At 35.7% G+C, this 24047-nt stretch overlaps 2 protein-coding genes and 1 long non-coding RNA gene across 10 annotated transcripts in view; 2 read left to right on the top strand and 1 right to left on the bottom strand.

The window, feature by feature from the left end:
* Nucleotides 1-23724, bottom strand: part of LOC140745777 (uncharacterized) — a 35587-nt gene extending 11863 nt beyond the window's left edge. Inside the window, exons 1-9 of one of the 8 annotated variants that reach the window (XM_073077673.1) lie at nt 23505-23724; nt 14837-14979; nt 6252-6356; nt 4462-4476; nt 4086-4239; nt 3537-3730; nt 2446-2463; nt 1159-1359; nt 450-602 (exon numbers count right to left, since the gene is read on the bottom strand). In XM_073077673.1, coding sequence (XP_072933774.1) covers nt 450-602; nt 1159-1359; nt 2446-2463; nt 3537-3730; nt 4086-4239; nt 4462-4476; nt 6252-6356; nt 14837-14967 — 971 coding nt within the window. In that variant the 5' untranslated portion in view covers nt 14968-14979; nt 23505-23724. Of the gene's footprint in view, nt 1-449; nt 603-1158; nt 1360-2445; nt 2464-3536; nt 3731-4085; nt 4240-4461; nt 4477-5252; nt 5328-6251; nt 6357-14836; nt 14980-23504 lie in introns of all 8 variants that reach the window. The other 7 variants (XM_073077675.1, XM_073077674.1, XM_073077676.1 and 4 more) reach the window with 7 other exon arrangements.
* Nucleotides 12350-14214, top strand: LOC140745779 (uncharacterized). Its single transcript, XM_073077681.1, has 2 exons — nt 12350-12564; nt 13410-14214. Exons 1-2 carry the CDS (start codon nt 12381-12383, stop codon nt 13895-13897), a joined length of 672 nt encoding a protein of 223 aa, XP_072933782.1. The 5' UTR covers nt 12350-12380; the 3' UTR covers nt 13898-14214.
* LOC140745780 (uncharacterized) lies at nt 15051-15976 on the top strand. Its single transcript, XR_012102698.1, has 2 exons — nt 15051-15273; nt 15601-15976. It is a non-coding gene; the product is annotated as an uncharacterized LOC140745780 (long non-coding RNA).
* Nucleotides 23725-24047: the final 323 nt, after the last annotated feature.

The raw sequence follows: 24047 nt of genomic DNA, 5'->3' as shown, positions 1-24047 counted from the left end.
CACACAATAATCTGAAGTATTCCAACTTAGTCCTCAAGGATAGTGACGCATATATGTGTGTGTGTGATTTAATTTAAGTTAGTCATATTAAAGCTATCAACCCAGAAAGACCCATTTTACTCGAGGATGGATACACTTTTATATTTACAGACTTTTACAGATAGGATTATAATCTTATCTGGGTCTGATTATAGATGTCCGTGGTCGGCAGTAGCCTATTACCATTAGGTGGACTGTATCCTCGTTAACTACTTAAATACTACAAAAAGAGTGCAGTGCGATGATTGGTTATATTTAACTAACCACAAATAATAAATACACCAAATATGTGGGTTGGAGATTTCCACTATTTATTGATTATTCTTCACTAGCCTTTAGGAGCGCTAAAAATATAATATATTAAAAATGGATGACATACGCAACAAATTTAAAAAATTGTTATAACTTACCCATCATCCCTCAGTTTATAGAATATAAACGGCATTGAGTCCAGGCTTCCGTTGTTTTTGGACTTCTTCCTTACATCAGGTAATTCCAGTTCAGTTTTGCCAGTTAGAATGGGGAATAGAGCCGCTGGTGTACCATCCCCTACTATGTTGTAGCTGAAATTAAACATTCATTTTTTTATTATAAACGTTTCGTGCATTCATAGCATTTGAAGGCGGTAGAACCCTCTGAGGTTCGACTCTGGCACCACCACCTATTTCTGCCTCATAACAGCAGTGTTAAACGCTGTTGTGGTCTGGTTTGATAAGTGTGGTAAGGGAGACATAGTTTTCAGATGCGTTCGAACTTAGTCTTTAGGAGTAGCGGCGCATCTGTTGCCGACCTCAGGAATATCTAATCCTATCTGGGTTTGATTACAGATGTCCATGGGCGGCAGTAGTCACTTACCATCAGGTGAACAGCATGCTCGTCTGCTACTCCTATATAAAAAAGAGTACCACAATAGAATGTTTCTTGTATTTGTTGTCGTAGGCCATAGACACACAAAGATAAATACACTAAGTTTTGTTAATATCTTGCACATATACATGATCCGAATTGCGACTAGTAAGTCACAGCCACTCCTCAGTCATTGATTCTTCCTAGCAGGAAATCCTTTGCAAAAATTACCACCTTTTATTACAAAAAAAAAAATATAAACCCCAAACATACCCATTGAGAACAGTAGCCTTCAACACCTCCGTCAGTACCCTGTAACTTTTGGGCATGCGTCGTATGAAGCCGTTACGAGATGTCGAGTCGAAACCAAATATCAGGACATTCAAACTATTCTCCCTGCCATCTGGTGGCGTCTCCGGGGAAATTGTAGACCTGAACCCAATGCTGTGACCCACCCATTTCGATGGTAGAATACTGGAATTACATAAAAGTATTTTATAACGTTAAGAAACGAAGGAATGAGGATTGGAACCGGAAAAATAGCTTGGTCTCTCTGTAGTATGAGCCGGCATATACACGAGAGGTCAATGAAAATGATTTTGTTATTTTTTTAGTGAGTGAAGCGAATAGAAGTAGTACCACAACTTCTTAGGGATAGTGTAATTGTTATGTACATTGTTTTTAAACGCGAATTGAACCGCAATAGAATAGAAGTATTGAAATATAACTGTGTGTTAGTGAAGTGTAAACCTTTGTTAGTTTAACTGAAATTTCTATCGCACCTTTAATATTATCATAATAATAATAAAGCCATTTATTTCCCATCACCTAAGAGTTACATGTATGTTTAAATGTTGAAAAGTAATATATGTATATTTTTTTTCTTATTATTTTTCGTACGTTAAAGTTATACACTATGAATGTCAGGTTTTTCTCTTCCTTTATTTGTCTTGTTCGTTTGGTGTATTATCGTTAATAGGAACCCCTATGTGGGCATAGGTCTCCTCCAGTATTTTCCATCTTTCCCTATCTTTAGCTTTTTTCATCCACTCCTTTTTTTTAATATTAGATAGACGTAAATGCATAGATTCGTTAAACTGACTTACGTACAAAAATACTTCAAAAGGTACCATATTACAATGAAAAACTGACTCTCGTGGAATTACCGTGCCTAAATATCCACTTAATGGAAGTAGTTTTAATGTGAGTGACAGAAAATTGCATACAACAAGGTCGAATCAAGTGCAATGTATTTGCGCCTACGTCATTGTAATATGTGACATTCATATCCTCTTATAACCAAACCCGAATCTGTTCATATTTTGAACAGAAGTGTTACTTCTACTGAAATTTATTCACAATTTTTGTTAATCAACTACTTCATTATCCTTTCTTACACCACTACTTAAATTATTATAGAAATGTGCATGAAAAATTTTGAAGGATATGCCCGAAACAAATTAGTAAGTCCACGGCAGGAATATTTACAGTAGAACCCATGTAGCTACTATACTACAATAGATTAACCCCGTCTTGAGTTTGGTCTCAAAAACTACTTACGACTCTGTTGACCCGGTACTGAAATGTGAAGAGGTAATTTAGAAATGAATAAAAAATTTTGAAAAATGTTTATCCTACTGCAGCGGGCAATGTTTTTCGAGTTTTAATGTGACATTCTTTGAAACGCCCTCCAACACGGCTTCACGCATTTTGACTATTCCACTTTGATCATCTGGATGATCATATTTCACTCAATAGGTCAAATTTTATCACCCAGGTTTTGGGACAGGTGATCAAAGTACACCAATGAATGTAAAATGATCACCTAGATATCATGCAGGTGATCAAAGTGAAATAAACCATTTTAACATCCTGTCGTTGAATTCGACTAAATTGTCGAAATAACATTGGTTTTATTGTTAAGAAAACGTTGTTTTCTCAAGTTATTTAAAGATATGCAATCTTGTTGTGTGCTAATGAATAAAAATATTGTGATTGCAACAACAGAATGTGGCACATTGGGGGCGTAAACAATACGTACGTATAAATGTTTTATGAAGAGTAAAATCGGATTCATACGGGATGAATCATGTTGCTTAATATTTTTTTAATATAATGTAACGATATCTCGAAAATAGATTATTACAATTTGCGTATAAAAATATATATCAGAAAAAAATTCAAATTAGATTTACATTGTAACTGAACAATTTTCAAAGTAAATATCTGCCTGATATTAGCATATAGACTATTATAGACGCTTCAGAGAGCACGGTAATAGTCGGTTCCGGTTATCACAACACGATGTAACAATTGTTAACCATTCTAGATGACTTTTGTGTTCTGGTTGAAAATTAACTACATATAACTAATATGGCACCATAGACACTTCACGTTGAAGAGTTGAAGTTGAAGAGTATGTTGAGGTAAAAACAGTAACTTGTATTTTTTAGTTAGTTTTCAATAACAGTAACGCATCTGCGATACACGTGAGGATAGACAGAAAAAAATATCAATAACAGTGTTTCAACACTATAAAGTAGAAAAAAGAATATAATACTTATACTTTTATACAGACTTAGATCATTTCGATCCCATTTTAAACAAAAACTACTTTATCAGTATACTTGACAACTAGTTGCAACACTCACTTGTTCTTATGTTTCCCAGTACACTTCACTTTAACATGATCACTTCTTGTCAAAGTGTACACTTCATCGCCTTGCACTTCCACCGGCTCAGCCACTATGTACTTTTGGTCGCTCTGGTATATAATATCGCTGTATGTACACACAATATCTTTCGTTGTTTCTAAAATTTGCTTAACAACTCTGCATTCTGAATGCTGGAACAAGAATCCTCTCTCAGATGACTTATTTTCATAATTATCGGTTCATAGATTTCTTTTACGTGATATTTAAAAAAAATAACAGAGAATACCTACCACTACAAAGTAAAAAATACATTGTTTTAGTGAGAGCATGTAATACTTGAATGATGAGGGCATGATATATTCTAGTAGTTAGCACTTAATAACTAAGTTTTCAACATACTATATGTAGATACTACAAACCTCGCTTGATTACGATATAATTTGAGTTTAAGTAGCTCATTAAAACGCGTGGTATTTTTCCAAAAACTAAAATCCTTCTCAAAAAGAACTAGTGTCTACAAATCTAGAAGTAATGTCTGAAACCTACGTAACATTTCACCCAATCAGTCCCCTGGCATACAATTTTCGGTAGGTCCTTGTCAAATTGCGTCACTTCCTTCGCGAACGGGTCTAACCTGGGGATCTCACATCCAGTACCCTTGTCATCTTTCAACGCTTCTTGTAATCTCTTTTCTATATACCTGGAAACATGAACAGCGTATTTTTTTCTTAAAACGTAAACAATAAAAAACTTTTTTGTATCTAAAAGCAGGCAGCGCGTACCAAATTCTGATAGAGCCTACTTATACGCAAATTAATTAGCATAGCAATACATTAATAAACCGTAAAAATAATACAAAAACATTCCAAAATTCAAGCGTAAGCGCTAAAACTGCATACGAACCAAAATTCAAACTACTTACTCAATAATAGATTTTCTGGAAAACGGAATAAAAAATATGCATTAATTCCAACTGTACATGCGACGAGTTGCAAAAAACAATACATTCAAAATATTAAAACAAAATCAAAATACAAACATACATATATTAAGGATAAAATTAAATGATGCTGAAAATATGGACATGCGGTTAAAACAAACATAAAATAAATTGTAAATAATAGTAACTACGATAAGGATAAACGATAATTCGTCTACATAATATTTAAGGAACACAAAAATTATGTACCTATATGAAATCTTATTTCCTTTTTGTACATTTTGAACATATATTGGCTATTTTGAAACGCTTGATTAGGCTATTTATGCCTAAATATAACATAAAAAATAGGTATTGCTGCCACAATCGAGCCACGAACTTAAAATATAATAAAATAGTTTATGAATAGTAAATTTGCTGCTGTCTTCCCTTAGATAGTAACGATATTACTAGAATCTTAGAGTACGCCATGAATCTCGAGGCTACAGATTATTTAACATCAGATGAACTTCACAAATACTTATCATCAATATTTTATAGGTAAACATAAAAATAAGTTAATACTACCCAGGAATAACAACTACTAGCATAACTACTCTTATAAAAACACGAATAAATATAGTGAACATTTTTGCTTAGCGGAAGAAATTGTTGAATCTTCTAGAATTACAGGCCTGAAATGATAATACGCCTAATAACATAATTATACGCGAAAGCAAGAAGAAAAGTCGAGTACTTAGACAGCAGCATATGACAATAAACATGACTCTTACCGAAACTTCACCCGTTTCTGTTTATGCGAAAAATAATCTGTCATTTTTACATAAACTATGGTGTTATTGTGAAAGCTGTAAAGCAAAGATTATTATTCGTATGATGATGATATGCTTTAGCGTGATGGGAAACATACTTGAATACGTTCACATATACTATAACGCTATCAAGCAGAGGAGAATAGTGATCGTGTTAGAATATACGTGATAATATACGATGCAATATATATATATTGTTACTTAGCGTTATTATAAGCTCGTGAGGAAATAATATGCAATGAATAAAAATGTGACACAAATAGTGCGTTCAACATTAACTCACAAAGATTCTGACCTTCAGTACCTACTATCGTCTCACGCAAACATGAATATATAAAACCCGAAACCGTACGGACTGTGAATAATATTAAATTTTCTTTCAAACAGTCAAATCAATGTAGATTACTTTAAATGAGAATTGAGATGTCACTGAGGACATCTGTAATCAGCTCAAAATATAATTGAATTTACACTCAAGATTTCAATTGTTTACTCCCCAGGGAATTGATAATAATTAATTATAGTAAATTGGTTTTATCGCGTTTGTTTTTATGCTGTACAAAGTAAAAACAAAATGATAACTATTAATTATAATATTATAAACAAAGAAAAAACGAAGCATAAAATCTAAAAGGGTAATTTTTTTTATCCGTGCAACAAACAGGGTACTGAAGATTTTAGGCATTGCTAGTTTTTCACAATTTCTTAGTTTTTAATTAGGATTAATTATAGAAATAGTACAGCCTTTATCAACTAAACTAAACATCAGTGACCGTTTTAAGTTAGTGAGCCTTCAATAAATTGTTTTGTTTAGATGAAAAAACCTTGTGTAATAATAATTGTGTGATGTAAATACTAAAAATCACTGACCGTTCCAAGATAGATACATGAAAGACACAAAGATGACAGGATACCGATGATGAAATAAAGAATGAAAGCGAAAGAATGTAACCAAATTACCTGTTGTTATAATTAGGCACGATGTTAGGTTCGATCCAATCCTTGCGTGCAATTAATGTTCTTTTAGTGGTGGTACTATGCGTTTCAGAGCTAGGCGGGTCTACGCTAAAATAGCAAAGGAATAAGCCACTACAAAGAAAAACTAATTACGGTAAGTCTATGCATGAGTAATTATGTACCCCACGACCGAAGTTATAAGTTATGTGACAGGAAAAGATAAGCTAAAACTACTGTGCTATAATAAGGGCCTGTTTCCTGTTACACGGGTTTGACTGCGTGCGAATCGGGTCATCATGCGTACCACTTTCATCCTTTTGAAACAGCCTTTTGCATGCTGTGCTATTTATGCATGCTTCACACAAATCGCGAAGACATTACAATGATTTTATTCCCGCTAGAGGTGAGGCGTATTTATCATAACAGATAATAAGCACAGGTAGTAGGCAGATAACAGATAACAGTTGTTCTCGCGGTTAACATTATCAGTTCTCAAAAATATCACTCTCTCACTCAATCTATACTCTACGCTCAAATAACAATCGCCAGACTGCTCAATATAACACGAATTATACTGGTTAAAGCGAGACACACCTAGTATCTTATACGAAAAAAACAATTGGCAGTTATGCACGAAGAAACCATCTTTAACAAATGCCTCCTAAATTTGGTAGTGTAATCTGTTATTACGTAGAAAATATTACGTCTCGCTAGAAGCACCTAGTATTTTATAATCCGGCAAATACAATGACTAGCTTTACTTGAAGAAATTATCCTTAAAAAGTGACACCCGTTTCTGGTAGTGTGCTCTGTTCGGAAACAAGTAGGAACAATTGTAAAAAATATTGTGTAATTCATATTTTACAATGTTGAAACAATTAACGGCTGATAAAATAAATACACTTATGTATAAACAACGCACAATAAAACTATCAATAAATAGAAATTTTGAATTACACCTATTTTTATTAAATTTTTATTTGGCAAAACGCAGCCATACAAACGTAAACAGTAGCGCGTATCCGACCACGTTTACTTGCATTGATGCCATTGGTCCAACGTCATCAATGGAAGTAAACGTCCATGATTGGTCACAAAATTTCCAATACAAGCACAACTTTAGGATTAGAGTAATAGAGCCGAAATTGAATTGAAACATGTCGACTGATGTTTTCGTTGATATTTTGGTTTAAATTTTTCGGTAATTTCTTTCAATTTTCCGTTTACTTTCGAAAACATAAACGAAAAAAAAAATGTTGTTTTTTTGTTTATCAGTGCGTAGTGTTCGTTCTTTTTGTGTATATAATAGTGTTACTAGGTATAGATAGTTATAGTTAGTTAATAGTTTAGTTTAGCTAGATAGTTTAGGTTTATTTTGTAAATATATCGATTTTAAGAACGCAACAGAATGGCTAATAATGTAAATAAAAGAGTGAGTGTAGTATGGGATCATTTTGTTGACGTCGGTGGGTACTATGCGACCTGCAACATATGTAAGGCCAAATTATCATTTAAGTCCTCAGTAACAAATTTAAAAAAACATATTGATAAGAAGCATCCTGCAGTTCGTGTGATTAGCAGGTCTGCTACTTCAACTGCCAGCAGCCAGCTGTTAGTAGGTGGTGAAACGTCGGCTGAGTTACCTCTGCAAGTACCATCACCACTAGTCGCGCTGCTGCCTGATGTACCGTTACCGTCGACTACATCTCAGACGGTACAGCCACAGCCACTTGTCAGAAGGACATATGGCCATCAATCGATCACCAACTTTGTGTCCAGACGTGGAACTTCTAAATTAGACATAGATAAAAAGGTAATGAACCTTTTTACAATGGATTTGCAACCGTTTCGTATTGTTGAGGATCGTGGTTTCCGAGAGCTAATGTCATACGCCTTTCCTAACTACACCATCCCCACACGAAAATATTTTGCCAATAATATGTTGCCGGCAATGTATGAAAGGACAAAGGCGGATCTAAAGGAGCATATGCACAAGCACGTCCAATCAATTTGCATAACTGTTGATATTTGGACTTCCCGCGCAAACGACTCCATGCTGGCTCTCACTGGGCATTTTATTGAGGAGGAAGAATTTAACTTAAAATCGCTTTTATTAGATTGTGTTCCTCTGCTAGAGAGCCATACAGCAAAAAATATAGCGGAATGCATTAAGCAGATATGTGAAGAGTGGGGTATAAGTAATAAAATCCTCCTGGCCGTATCGGTTAACGGTGCAAACATTAAATGCGCCATCGAGCGAGAACTTGGTTGGAAACATTTCTCCTGTTACACCCACACCCTAAATTTGAGCGTCAATGATACACTAAAGGAGAAAAACATTGAAGAATTAGTCAGCAAAATAAAAGGGATTGTCCGGCACTTCAAGCAAAGTAATTTTGCTTGGGAAAAATTAAAGAAGTTCCAAGTGCAAGCGGGGGCCACGCCCAAACGGCTTTTGCAAGAAGTCCCAACCAGGTGGAACTCTACGTTTTACATGATAAAACGATGTGTAGAGCTAAAGGAACCATTAAACAGTGCAATGGTAAACCTAGGCCTGGATGGAATATCTGGGTACGAGTGGTCCATCGTTGAGGAGTTGTGTGAAGTTCTGCAACCTTGCGAAGAAGTAACACGGGAGCTAAGTGGCCAGAAATACATCACCGGGAGCCTAGTAATACCCATAACAACCGGATTAATAAAGGCTTTAGAAAATTTAGGTAGTCAGAGAAATTTCTTGCCATTAATAGATAAACTGCGTGTTGATTTAATTGGCAATTTAAAAAGAAGATTCATGAACTTAGACCGCAGCAAAACATTTGGTAACTGCCTATTTCTAGATCCTAGATTTAAATTTTATTTTAGTGATCCAGTTTTTGCTGATGAGACCAAACGGCGAATAATTTCGTTGGTCACAGCCCAAGATTCACGTCATAACGCGAATCTTCCACAGTTACAAGAAGAGGACCCAACACCTGCACCCACAACATCAAGTCAGACAAAATCAATTTGGCAAGATTTTGAGGAAAAAATGCAGGGTATCCAGCCGGAGGGTACAGCTCAATCACGTGCCATTGTGGAGGTGCAACGGTACTACGATGACAAAATCATTGCTAGAACCGACTGCCCTCTCAAGTGGTGGAGAGACCACAGAAGCATTTACCCCAACTTATACAAAATAGCAGCAACTAAGCTCAACGCAATGGCGTCCTCAGTTCCCTGCGAGAGGGTATTCTCAGCTGCCGGGAACATTCTCAATGAACGCCGAACTCGATTAGGGACAAGGAAGCTACAACAGCTATTGTTCTTACAACAAAATAGTTTGTAAATACGTTAGGTTAGGTAATATTATTGTAAATATTTGTAGGTAGGCTAATTTAGTGATGATGTGTAAATAGGGATAATAGTTATGTACATAAAATGAATTGAACACTTCTAAATGCGCCAGTTCGAGGAATGAGATAAGTTAATTAATTTGTATTCTCAAATTCAATCAACTGACAGTCCTAAGCCTGTTACAAAGCCACAAGATTTATTTTGCACCGTATTGTGTGGCTTTAAAGCATGAAGGGAGGTGTTCATTTGACATAACAAAATGGTACGCATTGTATAACAATTACCTCATCATACTGGCAAGCCTAGAAAAATAACAGGCTGTTATTAAATAACAGATATTCAGAATTGTTATTACTACGGAGCAGTAACAGAAAGAACAGATATAGCAATTGACCTGTTATAACCCAAGTCTAATTCCCGCATGCATGCGTGAGATACACGTGCGAGCGTACACCCGAGTGACAAGAGACAGGCCCTTAATATTATTAGTAGAACGAGGAATTCTCGAAACCTGAAGATTTCAATAATCATTTGTTAAAAGCAAGTGGTCTTCAAACATTGTGAAGAATATTTTTGTGTGTAGGTTTCTGACCAAACAATTTCCACATGCATAAGAATCGAGCCACAGACCTCCAGTATTAAATATATCGGTCTTTGTATATTTCAGAAATGCTGACTTTTATTAATTATAGAAATAATATGAGAATTTAATCAACTACGTGCAAAGAAAGACTAATATTCTCACTACGTTAGAAATAACGCAAACCATAAAAAGTAAATGAATATGAATAATTAATTGCATAAAACATGCATTACATAATTTAAAATAAAATTAACCTCTGCCATTAAATAATTTTAATGCAATTATTTTATTAACTAAGTTAATATCACACACTTGATTTAAAACAAAATAGAAAGATGCACAAATTGCATAATTCAAAAATACAAAGTACAGTCAGTACCCTGCGCAGTTTTCATTCATAAATAAATAAAAGTTAAAAAGAAAATAGTAATAATTTAAAAAACCAAGCTTTTATCGTATTCTCCTCAGGAAACCCTTTATCATTATCCATTTAATAATTAATTATTGAACTGACATTAACATTGTAATTTTAAATCATAAAAAAATAAAGTCATGTATTATTTCTTTTTTTTATAATGTAACAACTAGCAATACTGCAAAATAACGATACATCAGTTCAATTAATTTTATCAATTTTAAATATCAGTACCATGGTTTATCAACTTTATCATTTTTGTTGCCAAATATCATCAGACGTCAATAAATTAATTTTAATCGAACACGTGGCATTACAATATACATCAAATTATCAGCGAGATAACAAAACACAACGATAAGCTTTTTCTACTCAAATTCAACGATAACTATTATAGTTTAGGATTGATGGTGCATTTACACCCGTTATTACAGTGGTAGAACCCTTTGGTGGTTCGACTCCGGCGGCACCACCGCCACACCTATTTCTACCTAATAACAGCAGTGTTAAGCGCTGTGTTTTGGTTTGAAGGATGTGGTAAGGGAGACATACTTATCCGAGGTGTTCCAGCTTAGTTCTCACGTTAGACGCGGGGCATTTGTGGATTTTCAGGGAGGAATATTACGATCATCTTATCTGGGGTTGATATAGATGTTCATGGGCAGCAGTGTCCACTTACTGCAGATGGACTGCATGCTCGTTTGCTACTTTGAACATTATAAAAGAACCGATATAAAATATTTTTTAGAAATCCGTATCCCATATTCAGACCCGAAATTTCTAATCCATAACTACATCCCGTGTTCCAACCAATTAACCATATACCTTATCAGTGAATCTGTTTCTCTTATCACTGTATGTTTGTGTGAATCAGTATCACACAAACGAAGCAAATATTGATTTAGCTTACAGAGACGTGTTTAAGTATTAAAGCAGGTAATACACATAATGACATTGTATGACGTTGTCGGTATTCATTGATAACCTATAGCACCTACTAATAGTCAGATTGTTATAGTTTCTTGTTTTTTAGGGTTAAGTTCCTAAAACGAAACCCTATTAGTTAACCTCCGCTGTCATTCTGCCTGTCACAGGGTTCTATCTCTGGATAATATTTATCTATCTATCTTTGGTAATAGATAGACACTTGAAATTTTCACAGAATATGTATAATGGTGGCCGCTATTTGGACAAGAGATAGGATTGGAGTCCTATCTATGATCAGCCAAAGATGCGTTGCTACACCTGAAGACTAAGTTGGAATGCCTCGGATACTTATGTCTCCATACCTACTCTTCAAACCGAAACACAGCTGAATACTTTTGGGGGCGGAACCAGTTTTGTATATGTGTTATGAAATACAAATAGTTTATTTACCAAAACACAGTTATTAAACTTATGTAGATAGTTTATTCCAGTGGGTTCTATCTGTATAAACTTAGCATAATACAAAATGATTAGGTATGTATTAAATTAATTACAAATTACATACTTGATTACAAACAGGACGTCATTATGTTAAAAATAATAATATAATATTGAAATCTTTATTATTCTACAACACATAGCGACGGCATCCCGTGCGAATTCGCGCGACGAATTCATTCACCACAAAACCGCGCTACGACAAATAATTCGCCAGCGATCTGTATAACCGCACGAAATGTCCCTCCTACACGAATTGAGTACGGAATATTATTCGCATTGCCGTCCCCTCCCCACCCCTCTTCGCACCGACGCACGGAGACACAGTCTGTGTCACACAGACAGACGGCAGTCGACCTCGAGTCGCCGCGGAAATATGTCGGCAGACCAAGCGGATGTCGACGCTCTGATCGCCGCAGTAGAAAAACGACCGGCTATATGGAATAAGTCCTCTGAAGAGTATTCGGATAGATTGCTAAAGTTGAAACTATGGGAGGAGATTTGCGAAGAAATCGTGCTGAATTGGAGCGAGCTCAGCTCTGTGAAACGGCGGAATGTTTGTGAGTATCGAGCGTATAGCGTTGCGACGCGAAGCCGCATCGCGCGCCCGAGCGTTCAGCGTTACGTCACCGCGTCGCATAGCGGGTGCCGTAGCGTGATAGGAACTCACGAAGCATTGGCTCGGCGCGCGGACGCGAAATTTCTTTTGTTTTGAAAATTATGTTTGTATGAGAACCCGCATATATTTTTAACTTAAAAATCAAAATCAGACGGACAGCAGAGGCTTAGTAATAGGTCACACTATACCCATTGAGTACGGAACCCTAGAAACAGTAATTCCATGCGCAGACGCGGCACCGCAACTGGACATAGAAATATGAAAGCGTAGACAATTGACAAATGCTGTTCCGCAACGCGACATATTTTCCATTGAGTCGCGATTATCCGCTGTTTCCGCTGCGACAATGGGCAACACCTCTATCATCTATCTCTTTCTTTCCTTTTTTTATATATATTTGAGCCTAACAATAAAGCAGACGTGCTACCTGATGGAAAGTAGTCAACGTCGCCTATGAACATTAGCAACACCAGGGGAGTCGCCAATGCATCGCCGGCTTTGAAGGAGAGCTCTTTTTGCACCTTTTTTGAAGAGCCCCATGTCATAGCGCTCTGGGAATAAGTTCTACGCTTATTATTACTACTACTAATAATAAGTTATACACTTATTATTAAATAGCATCACAAATTTCCGCTATAGTTCTGGTTCATAACATTAGCATTAAAACTGGTTTAGAATAGATGCATTGAATACGAAATCAAACATTCTCCTATGACAAAAACTTGCATCACAGAATTGCCGCTAATTTAGCCAAGTGTTAACTTAAATGCCTATTTTCTATTGCAGGTACAGAACTCCAAAAGAAATGGCGAAACCTCAAAGACACATTTAACAAAGAACTGGCAGCTCAGCGGAAAAAAGACGAAACAGGCCAAGGAGCGAAGAGAAAAAGATTGTACATACATTTCCAGGCGCTTTCGTTTCTAGCCTCACAATCTCCAATTAAAAGAAGATCCAGCAACGCATCACATAACTCCGATGACAGCGAGAATAGTGAAAAAGAAATCGTATACGCACTCAAAAGAAAACGTGTAAGCAAAGAGCGGCCAGGTATGAACGAAAGAACTGATATACATGATAACGATAAAGAAATAGAGATGCCGAGCCAATGCCAAGAAACCACGACTTATGATGAAGATGTTAGTTTTACAGAGATGCTGATACCGATGTTGAAGAAACTGAACGATGATCAGAAATTGTACGCGAGAATCGAAATATTGCAAATTATGAACCGTGCTAAGTTTTATTGTACGCCTGATTATATAGGCGTGTAATTTTTTTTTTTTATAATATAAGAGTAGCAGACGAGCATGCAGTCCACCTGATGGTGAGTGGCTCCTGCCGCCCATGGACATCTGTAATCAACCCCAGATAGGATTAGATATTCCTACCTGAGGTCGGCCAGAGATGCGCCGCTACCCCTGAGGACTAAGCTGAAACGCCTCGGAAAAGTCTGTCTCCCTTACCACACCCTTCAAACCGGAACACAGTAGAGCCTAACACTGCTGTTATTAGGTAGAAATAGGTGTGGCGGTGGTGCCGCCGGAGTCGAACCACAAAGGGTTCTACCACCTTCAGTTATCATTCATTATCATTCAAATTCCACCTTCTTATTGTAGAACTAAGTGTGTACTGAAACTAGTTTTAGCCTGTATGTTAAATGTGTTCCTCTATTGTTTTAATGTTAAGTTAACAATAATAAATTATAAATTAATCCAATTTGTTTCATATGATATGATATTAAGAAAAAATGTTCAACTTTGTTCCTCCCAATTTCTCATACTAAACGCGCCTTCACCGCTATATATTTTTTATTGTTAAATATTTTGCTATATTGTGATAATTAACAAAAATATTATTGTTAGTTATAGTATATTTTTAAATATTTTTTCGATACAAAGCCCTAAAAATCGTCCAATTTACATTTTACCTAGATTTCTTAAGAGTGCTATCTGGATTTTAAAATACTATTTCTTTAATTTGGCAACACTAATGACAACATCATATAAAAACATATCTTAGGATTTTATTAATAGATAAACACTTAATAAATATCTATTTGGTTTCATCTTCTACGTTACGATCATGCTAACAGTCCTAACACTGCAACTAAAATATCTAACAGAAAATTAAAATCGCGCAATAATGACACTGACTGTACTTTGCTATCAAAAACAATACCATAGCCATAGCCAACAAAACAATAGACTTACCTCCTAGTGATGTCCAAATTCTTTTCTCTATGCAAGTCTTCGCTCAAGGATATGTAGTAGACCAAACAAAGGAAGATGGCAAACAAGATGCAGGCTATGTTCCTTCTGGACCGGTACCATCGTTTGGGCATCTTTTTATTTTTCTGTGGACAAAAAAGACGTTTTTATACAGAAGTAGCAAACGAGCATGCAATCCACCTTACAGTAAGCCCATACACATGTGTGTATCACAGATGAGATTAGAGTCCTGCCGAAGGTCGACAACAGATGCCTAGGTACTCCTGAAGATTAGTTGGAACGCTTCGGATAACTATCTATCTTAGAGTAGCAGCGTACGTTGGTATTATTGATCGAAGAATCGAAGATCGAAGATCTTACCACGCCATTCAAACCGGACCACAGCAGTTCTTAACACTGCTGTTATTAAGCAGAGATAGGTTTTATTTATTTTATTTTTTATTTTTATAATATAAGAGTAGCAGACGAGCATGCAGTCCACCTGATGGTAAGTGGCTACTGCCGCCCATGGACATCTGTAATAAACCCCAGATAGGATTAGATATTCCTACCTGAGGTCGGCCACAGATGCGCCGCTACCCCTGAGGACTAAGCTGGAATGCCTCGGAAAAGTCTTTCTCCCTTACCACACCCTTCAAACCGGAACACAGCAGCGCTTAACACTGCTGTTATTAGGTAGAAATAGGTGTGGCGGTGGTGCCGCCGGAGTCGAACCACAAAGGGTTCTACCACCTTAACTCTTATAGGTGTCGATTTCTATCTTTTTTAACACTTTGCCACTGATATTTTTTTAGTTTAAGATTACTTTTAAAAAAACTTTTCGCCAGTAGACAAAATTTTGATTACATTTCGATTTTCCTAATACATTTCATAGACTTAAATTCTTTACATTAAATAATTTATTTAATTCAATTTCGGAATTATGACATTTGGTCGTTTTTTTTAATCATAAATACATACCAAAAATATTATATTTCCTGTAATCTTATTAAAAAGAACCATAAACTTTGGAACACTAAATACTAGAAAATAACGTTTGAAAAGCCTTGTCAAGAATTTTCTTTTACCCATGACCAATGTAATTCCTTTACGCAGGTAATAAAGTAGCAATAAAATACATAACTGGGTTGTAAATTTATTTATGGCATGTACACAAGGAAGATTTAATACCTACTTATCGATAACTAGCTTCAAACTCGAATGGTTTTGATGGCTTCAAAAAGATCTAGAAATTTTAGAGCTAGTATGCTTCGACCGGGGAAGTACCACCGCCAGACCTATTTGTAGAGTGAAGGTTAGTTTCGGTGGAAAGGTATGGATGTCTTTTTTTTTATATAATATAAGAGTAGCAGACGAGCATGCAGTCCACCCGATGGTAAGTGGCTACTGCCGCCCATGGACATCTGTAATTAACCCCAGATAGGATTAGATATTCCTACGTGAGGTCGGCCACAGATGCGCCGCTACCCCTGAGGACTAAGCTAGCACGCCTCGGAAAAGTCTGTCTCCCTTACCACACCCTTCAAACCGGAACACAGCAGCGCCTATCGCTGCTGTTATTAGGCAGAAATAGGTATGGCGGTGGTGCCGCCGGAGTCGAACCACAAAGGGTTCTACCACCTTCAGTCATGTCTTAAGCTGGGTATCGATTAAGTTCGCGAAATAACTCTCCGTGCATCTACAGCCGCTCTAATGGTAAGGGTAAGGCCACATCCTAGCTCTGCAGGAGCACAAACGTATCCACTATGTGGAGCAGTTGCAGGAGCGTTGAGCGCAGAGGTTCGCGAACATAGTGGATACCCGGCTTTTCGTATGAGGCGATCATCCTAGTCTTCGGGAGTAACAACGGATCTGTGATCGACGTTAGAACCCCATTTCTATATGTTACAGATGACCATATACGACAGTGACAATTTACCATCAAGTGGACTGCGTGCTCTTTAGCTTCAAACTTAAATACCAAAAAAAATAGTAAACAAAGTTTTATGGTGAAGGAAAACATCGTGAGGAACCCTACATGTCCGATTTTAAAGATGTTCTCATATATTCAAAGGGATTTTGGCCATAAACCACCGCGCTAGTCAAGTAACAATTTGTAGACTTTACACCTTTGAAGAAATTTAACGCAGAGTTTCAACCATTTAATTTCAAGTGTCGTTATTTAAAAAGACCTTTCGTACCGTTTAGTTTTCTATTATGCACACAAAACTAAACATGTTACGTAAGACTCCCACAGTCCCACATATTGACAATGGACTAATGTAATATTTTAAAATATAAAAGAAACAAATTTGAATTTTAAATTGTCTAAATCGACACGCAGCCGACCTTATGTTGAAACCTTATGACTAGTGTATTAAAATAACTTCAGACTTCAGAACAGAAACATTTGCAAACGCTTTAAAATCTTTTCATAATTAAGCATCTATTTCTGCAAATAATAACATTTTAAATTTAAGTTTGATACAAGCATGATTTGCATCTAATACGTGATAATACGTGATCTTTTAAAATATAAAAACATGTCGTAGTGCTACTAACTCTAGCAAAGCCAGCGTTGTAACGTGGGGGGCACAGAGGATCTTGGCTACGGGCGGCAAATTGCAGGGGGGGCGGCAACAGCAGCTTATAAACTCAATTTACCACCCCGAGCGGCACATTTAGGGCACGGCAATAATTTTTTTCTCGGACAATCCCCTTATAGGAACTGTTCAAAACTTAAATAAAAAATCACTAAAATATTTTAATAAAACCTTCACTTTTTACATAGGGGAGTGAAAAATAAAAGTAAGTAAATACTATGTTACGAAACTATAATAACAATTTACCCAAACATCACCTAGAAACAACCCATTACTGTCCCACTGCCGGGCACGGGTCTCCTCTCATAATGAGAAGGATTAGGCCATAGTCCACCGCGCTAGCCAAGTGCCTATTGGTAGACTTCATATACCTTTGATATTTTTTCTTCATCTTATTTAAACTCAATTTGCTACCCTGAGCGGCACATTTAGGGCACGGCAATTTTTATTTTCTAGAACAATCCCTTATAGGAACTGTTCAAAACTTAAATTAAAAATTCACTAAAATATTATTTGAATAAAACCTTCACATTTTACATAGCGGAGTGAAAAGTAAATAAATACCTATAATAATTATTTACACAAACACAAATACCACAAACAGTCGTCCACACGTATAAACCGCAATCACAAACAACCAACTGGCATATTTGTAGAATAGCTAGTGCCACACGCTAGTGCTTATGGCTTATCTCGAAGATAAAGATTGGATTTATTGGTAGCATGTTTAAAAATGTGTGATTTTAAAACAGCGATAAAGAAATGTGAGGGGATCATTTTGTGATAAGTGAATAAGAGGAGTGAACAGCCACTATCAGTATAAATTCTTCTGACTCGCACGGATATAAATGAAGACTGCGAAGACACAATTGCAAATTAATTACAGCTTGTTGAAAGGAAACATTGTAATAAACCAGCATAAGTTCCTTCAAAAAGTTCTGAAAGATGTAAATAAATCATAGGGTTGCAACGGTTAAGAGACAACGGCAAGTTGTGTTTTAGTTTTACTATACGAGTTGCATGGCCTTTTATTAGCTTTACCTGTATGTATGTATGTATGTAACAGATTCTTTGATCTCGATTTTTACCTTCTTCGAACGGTACGATTAATTTAAAATTTTGAACACTTATCAAAAACAAATATAAATATATAACACTTATAAAAACAATAGATGATTTTAATAATTTTGTCCCATTCTCCTCATCAGGATCGTCAGGATAACGATTTTAGCGTGGTATTTAGTTTTTAAACAACTATAATTTTATGTTTTAAGAAGAAATACGACCTTATTTCAAAAACAGAATATTGTTATAACAGCAGCATTAAACACTTTTCTATATTAAAGGATTAACAAATGAATATGCCCTCTACCCGACGGTAAGTGGCTACTGCCGCCATATATCATCCCCAAATATGATCCCATCACCCCAAATATAAAAAAAAATAACAAAAAATACAACCGACTTCTATGTCACTACAAAGTAAAAAATAATTCAAATAAATGTTGGTTTAGTACATATTTCTGAAGTCGGCGCTCAATATATTTCGTTAGATAACGATGTAAACAGCGTGTCTAATATGAGCAAAATTATATTATATTGTATACACACGAAATTAAAGGCATAAAATAGGTTCATAAACGGCGAAATTATGGCTGTTATATTTACATGGGTGGAGGAGTTCCCCTCATTTTCTCCAGAACCCATCGATGGATCCTAACCATATTTAAATGGGACCAACTTCCAGCTCGTCTCTATACAATAAAAAATAATTATTAAAATCGGTCCACTAACGGCGGAGTAATTCGTGTACATACATAAAAAAAAAAAGATACCGGCCGAATTGATAACCACCTCCTTTTTGAAGTCGGTTAATTAAAGTCCCACTTGAAGTCGACCACAGCAGCGTTGCTACCCGTAAGGCTTAAATTTAATCGCCTTGGGTAAGTCGTTACTAACCCATTGCTCTCCCACTGCTGGGCACGGGTCTCTCATAATGAGAAGGATTAGATCATAGTCCACCGCGCTGGACAAGTGCGTATTGGTTGACTTCACATACCTTTGACATATTTTAAATCTTTTTTTTAAAACTCTCAGATATACAGGTTTCCTCATGATATTTTCCTTCACTTAAATATCAGAGATGCATGCCTCAGGTGCAGAGTTGCAGAGGGATTTGAACCTCGAGGCCCCTTGATCGAGAGGTAGAGTTTCAATCACTAGGCTATCTAGGCCTGGATAAATATGTCTACCTTATGGATATTTTTTTTTATTTTTTATAATATAGGAGTAGCAGACGAGCATGCAGTCCACCTGATGGTAAGTGGCTACTGCCGCCCATGGACATCTGTAATCAATCCCAGACAGGATTAGATATTCCTGTCTGAGGTCGGCCACAGATGCGCCGCTACCCCTGAGGACTAAGCTGGAACGCCTCGGAAAAGTATGTCTCCCTTACCACACCCTTCAAACCGGAACGCAGCAGCGCTTAAGACTGCTGTTATTAGGTAGAAATAGGTGTGGCGGTGGTGCCGCCGGAGTCGAACCACAAAGGGTTCTACCACCTTCATATGTTGAATACAGCTGTTTTGAAAGGTTTATTTCAAAACAGCTGTATTCAACACTGCTGTTAGGCAGAAATAGGTGAGACGGTGGTGCCTCCGGAGTCAAACCACATGGGATTCTACCACTTTCATCTCTACCGAGCAGGTGCCTTACTTTATCGTTATAAAGTAGTAACCGGTGTGGTGATTCATAGAATTTGTACATTTGATTCATATCTCAGGTTTTCCAATGTCATGTTCATATTACACATTATCACTCATATTATGAAACAAGGAAAACATTGTAAGAAACCTATGAAACTGACTTTTCTATGTGTTTATATATATGAAATATATTATGCGCAATTCATCCTCATAGATAAATTTAAAATGTAAGTTTGATGAGAGACCTGTGCTCAGGACCGCGGCAGTAATAGGTTTATGATGGATGATGATGATTTATACTGAATTGATAAGCAAATTTTATTTTGTTTATAATTAATTTACAAAAGTAACAAATAAGCGTGCAGTCCACCTGATGGTAAGTGGCTACTGCAGCGTATGGACTTCTGTAATCAACCCAAGATAGGATTAGATATTCCAACCTGCAGTCGGCCACACAAGCGCCGCTACCCCTGAGGACTAAGCTGGAACGCCTCGGAAAAATATGTCTTCCTTACCACACCCTTCAAACCAGAACACAGCAACGCTTAAAGTCATTGTTAGGCAGAACCCTATTTCATAGCATCACCATCACACCTATGTAATGGTGGTGCTGCTGGAGTCGAACCACAAACGGTTCTACCACCTTCAAAATGATTATAGTGCTACCTAACGTTCGCCACAGATGTATTGCTATGCCTAAGGGCAAAGATAGATTGCCCAGCATAAGTACTAACCACAAACTAAAACACAGCAGCACTTAACACTGTTATAAGGTAGAAACATTTGTGACGAAGTTGCCTCTGAAGTCAAAGAACAGGTAATGCAACCTTAAACTATTCAAACACATGTTGAAAATAGAAATACCTACAAAGGAAATTTAAAAGGCACATTCATATTATGAAATAATATATTCTTAACATAAGGAAAATGACAACATTCTATTCATTATGCATAAGCTATAAATACAACGCAAACAAATTCACAGAAATAACTGAGGAATATATGAGGAAGAAACATAGTTTATCTATGATTTCGATGGCTATTTCTTATCCAAACTACCAATACTTATACTGCCATACTCGAAAACAGGAGAAAATCTTTAACTATATTTAAATTAAGGACCATGTCCATATCTATACATTGAAATGTCAGGCGCATACTGTGGTAAACAAATTCATATTATTCCACCACAAATATTGTAAAAGGAGTATTAAATATGATTTTGATGGCAATTTTTGCCCCATAGCTGTAATGCAGATGCTACTATATTCAAGAGTATAAGAGCAACACATACTTCATTAATTATAAGGCCATGTTTTGAATTTGTCAGGCATGGAATTGTTAGACGGACGGACTTTAAATGAATATGTCAGACCTTGAACAACAAATTCATATTTTTCTATATGTTTTGATAAGTGCGGCTTTAATTTCCACAAATGAGGTTAAAAAAAGTTAAATTTTGGTGTATAGCCTGAACATCTAGGAGTACATAGGGCTCATAATCAAAAAATAATTATAATGGGTGTCACTTGCAATTTTAATCTATTCATAATATACAAGAAGGTGGTAGAACCCTTTGTGGTTTGAGTTTGAGGGGTGTGGTATGGGAGACATACTTTTCCGAGGTGTTCCTGCTTAGTCCTCAAGAGTAGCTGCGCATCTGTGGCCGACTTCAGGTAGGAATATGTAATCCTATAAAGGATTGATCACAGATATCCATGGGTGGCAGTAGCCACTTACCATCAGGTGGACTGCATGCTCGTCTGCTACTCCTATATTGTAAAAAACAAAGAAAAAATGCTGTCACTAAGGTAATATTAATTCATTATTAATATAAATTCAATAAATTATTTAACATTGAAGTGATTTACATTTAAAGAATAATAGTTTAAAAGCTGTTTTAATGGTTATTGTATGAGCATTGTGTCATTGTATTTACTTATAATATTTTAGTCATGGCCTTCATAATAAATACTACAACTGGTTTAAATATTACAATGGTTGATTTGTAATGACCATTCATGATTTAAAAAGCAGGGATAGACAAGTGGTTAAATAAACTCAGCCTCTCGATCGAGAGGTCCGAGGTTCAAATCCCAGGCACACACCTCTGATTTTTCGAAGCTATGTGTGTATTCAAAATTAATTATTACTTCCTAAACGGTAACTTGCGCGGTGAACTATGGCCTAATTCTTCTCACTCTGAGAGGAGACCCGTGCACAGCAGTGGGACAGTAATGGGTTGATGATGATGATGATTAATGATTTTATTACTTCCAATTAAATTTGTTTCACTGTGACTTTTTAAGCTGTAATGAAATGTATTTATTTAGTATAAGCGTACATAGGCTTAACTATATAGAGTTCAAGAAGAGAAAATATCAGTAACAATATTTTCTTTATATGCTTCTACCCTACCAGAGCACAATCTCAACTGGAAAGGTCCATCAGAAATACTTAAATTTTTCTAGCATGTAGTTAGAAAGATGAGATGTTCTAACTTATTTCTCAGAAGTAGCTACAAATAAATAACTTACTTCAAGTGGAGTCTAATCCTGTCTAGGGATTAGACTCCACTTGAGGACCACTTGAGACCAGATTTCCTTAGATGACAGTTACAACTTTTCATCAGGTGGACAGCATGGTCATTTGCCACTTCAGTAATATGAATAAAAGTGCTAAATGGTTGTATGGCTCTCGCTCTGATTCAGTTAATATCTCCAAATGGAACATTTCCTTACCATAATGTTTATTTGACTCACCAGTGATCAGATGTATTTATGTGGATGTTCTAAAGTTCTTTTATTTTTAACTTTCTGTCTAAGCTATGCAAAATTTTCTTTACAAACTACTTTTTTTAGCATGAATGTTGTATAATCACATATATTTCATGCACAAAATGGTACCTATATTATATAATTACAATACAATATATATTTAATACAATAATATATTTAATCATTTACATCTTAGTATCCTTGAATATTCGAGTTTTTGGAAATAATACGCCATGTGCGCGAACATCTGATAAAATATCGATTATAATAGAATTTGATAGATAAACTCAATGAAGATTAAAAGATAAAGATTAACCATATGTCATCTATTCTCTATTTAAACACACTATTTTAAAGATAAATTAATGTGATTATGAAGAATAAATAATATTCTAAGTAATAATTCCACGTTTTTCTATTTATAACATAGTGGTAAGTGTCTTAAGCTAAAAATAATTATTAAAATATATATAAAGTTGAAATATGTATTCAATACAAGTGTCTTATCTAAATCAAATAAATAAACAAGTTTTTTTTCTATAAATATGGAAGGAACATTCGGAATTTGAATCAAAGTACTTACATGGTATAAAAATAAAATACCGCAGCGCACTTTTACTGACAGTAACACAAAACACTGCCACAAACGACACTGAATTATAAATTATAATCGTGCACCAAGTAATCAGCAATATAAATCGTTAACATATGCGCGGTGCGAATAATTTGATTTATTTTAATAAAATTCGTAATTTTAAATCCATGCACACATTAAACAATTTAGTACAACGGTGTGAACTGTACAACATATACCATATACATACTAACATGTATATTATAATACTCTATGATACATACACAATAGTTCACAATACGTCTGGTCATTATCATCATTGTCAACTAGGGATGGACGTGACATAGATTAATTCAAAAATCGGTTTGAAAAGAGACAGAACATCGATAATATATAATCGATACCAAACACTGAATTTATCATGCCAGAAAATCGACTTTAGTTTTTTTCTGATTAGGTATATTATAGTTATGTACGTATAAACTTTCTACTTTTGAATTTTGCATTTCGTTTACTAATTTCTAGGTCATAAGCACGAGATTTTATTCGCAT

The sequence above is a fragment of the Epargyreus clarus genome, unplaced genomic scaffold (assembly GCF_041222505.1).
Source record: "Epargyreus clarus isolate Ecla_fem2 unplaced genomic scaffold, WU_Ecla_fem_2.2 ptg000011l, whole genome shotgun sequence".
NCBI classification, from domain to species: domain Eukaryota; kingdom Metazoa; phylum Arthropoda; class Insecta; order Lepidoptera; family Hesperiidae; genus Epargyreus; species Epargyreus clarus.
This window is presented reverse-complemented; position numbering and strand designations above follow the sequence as displayed.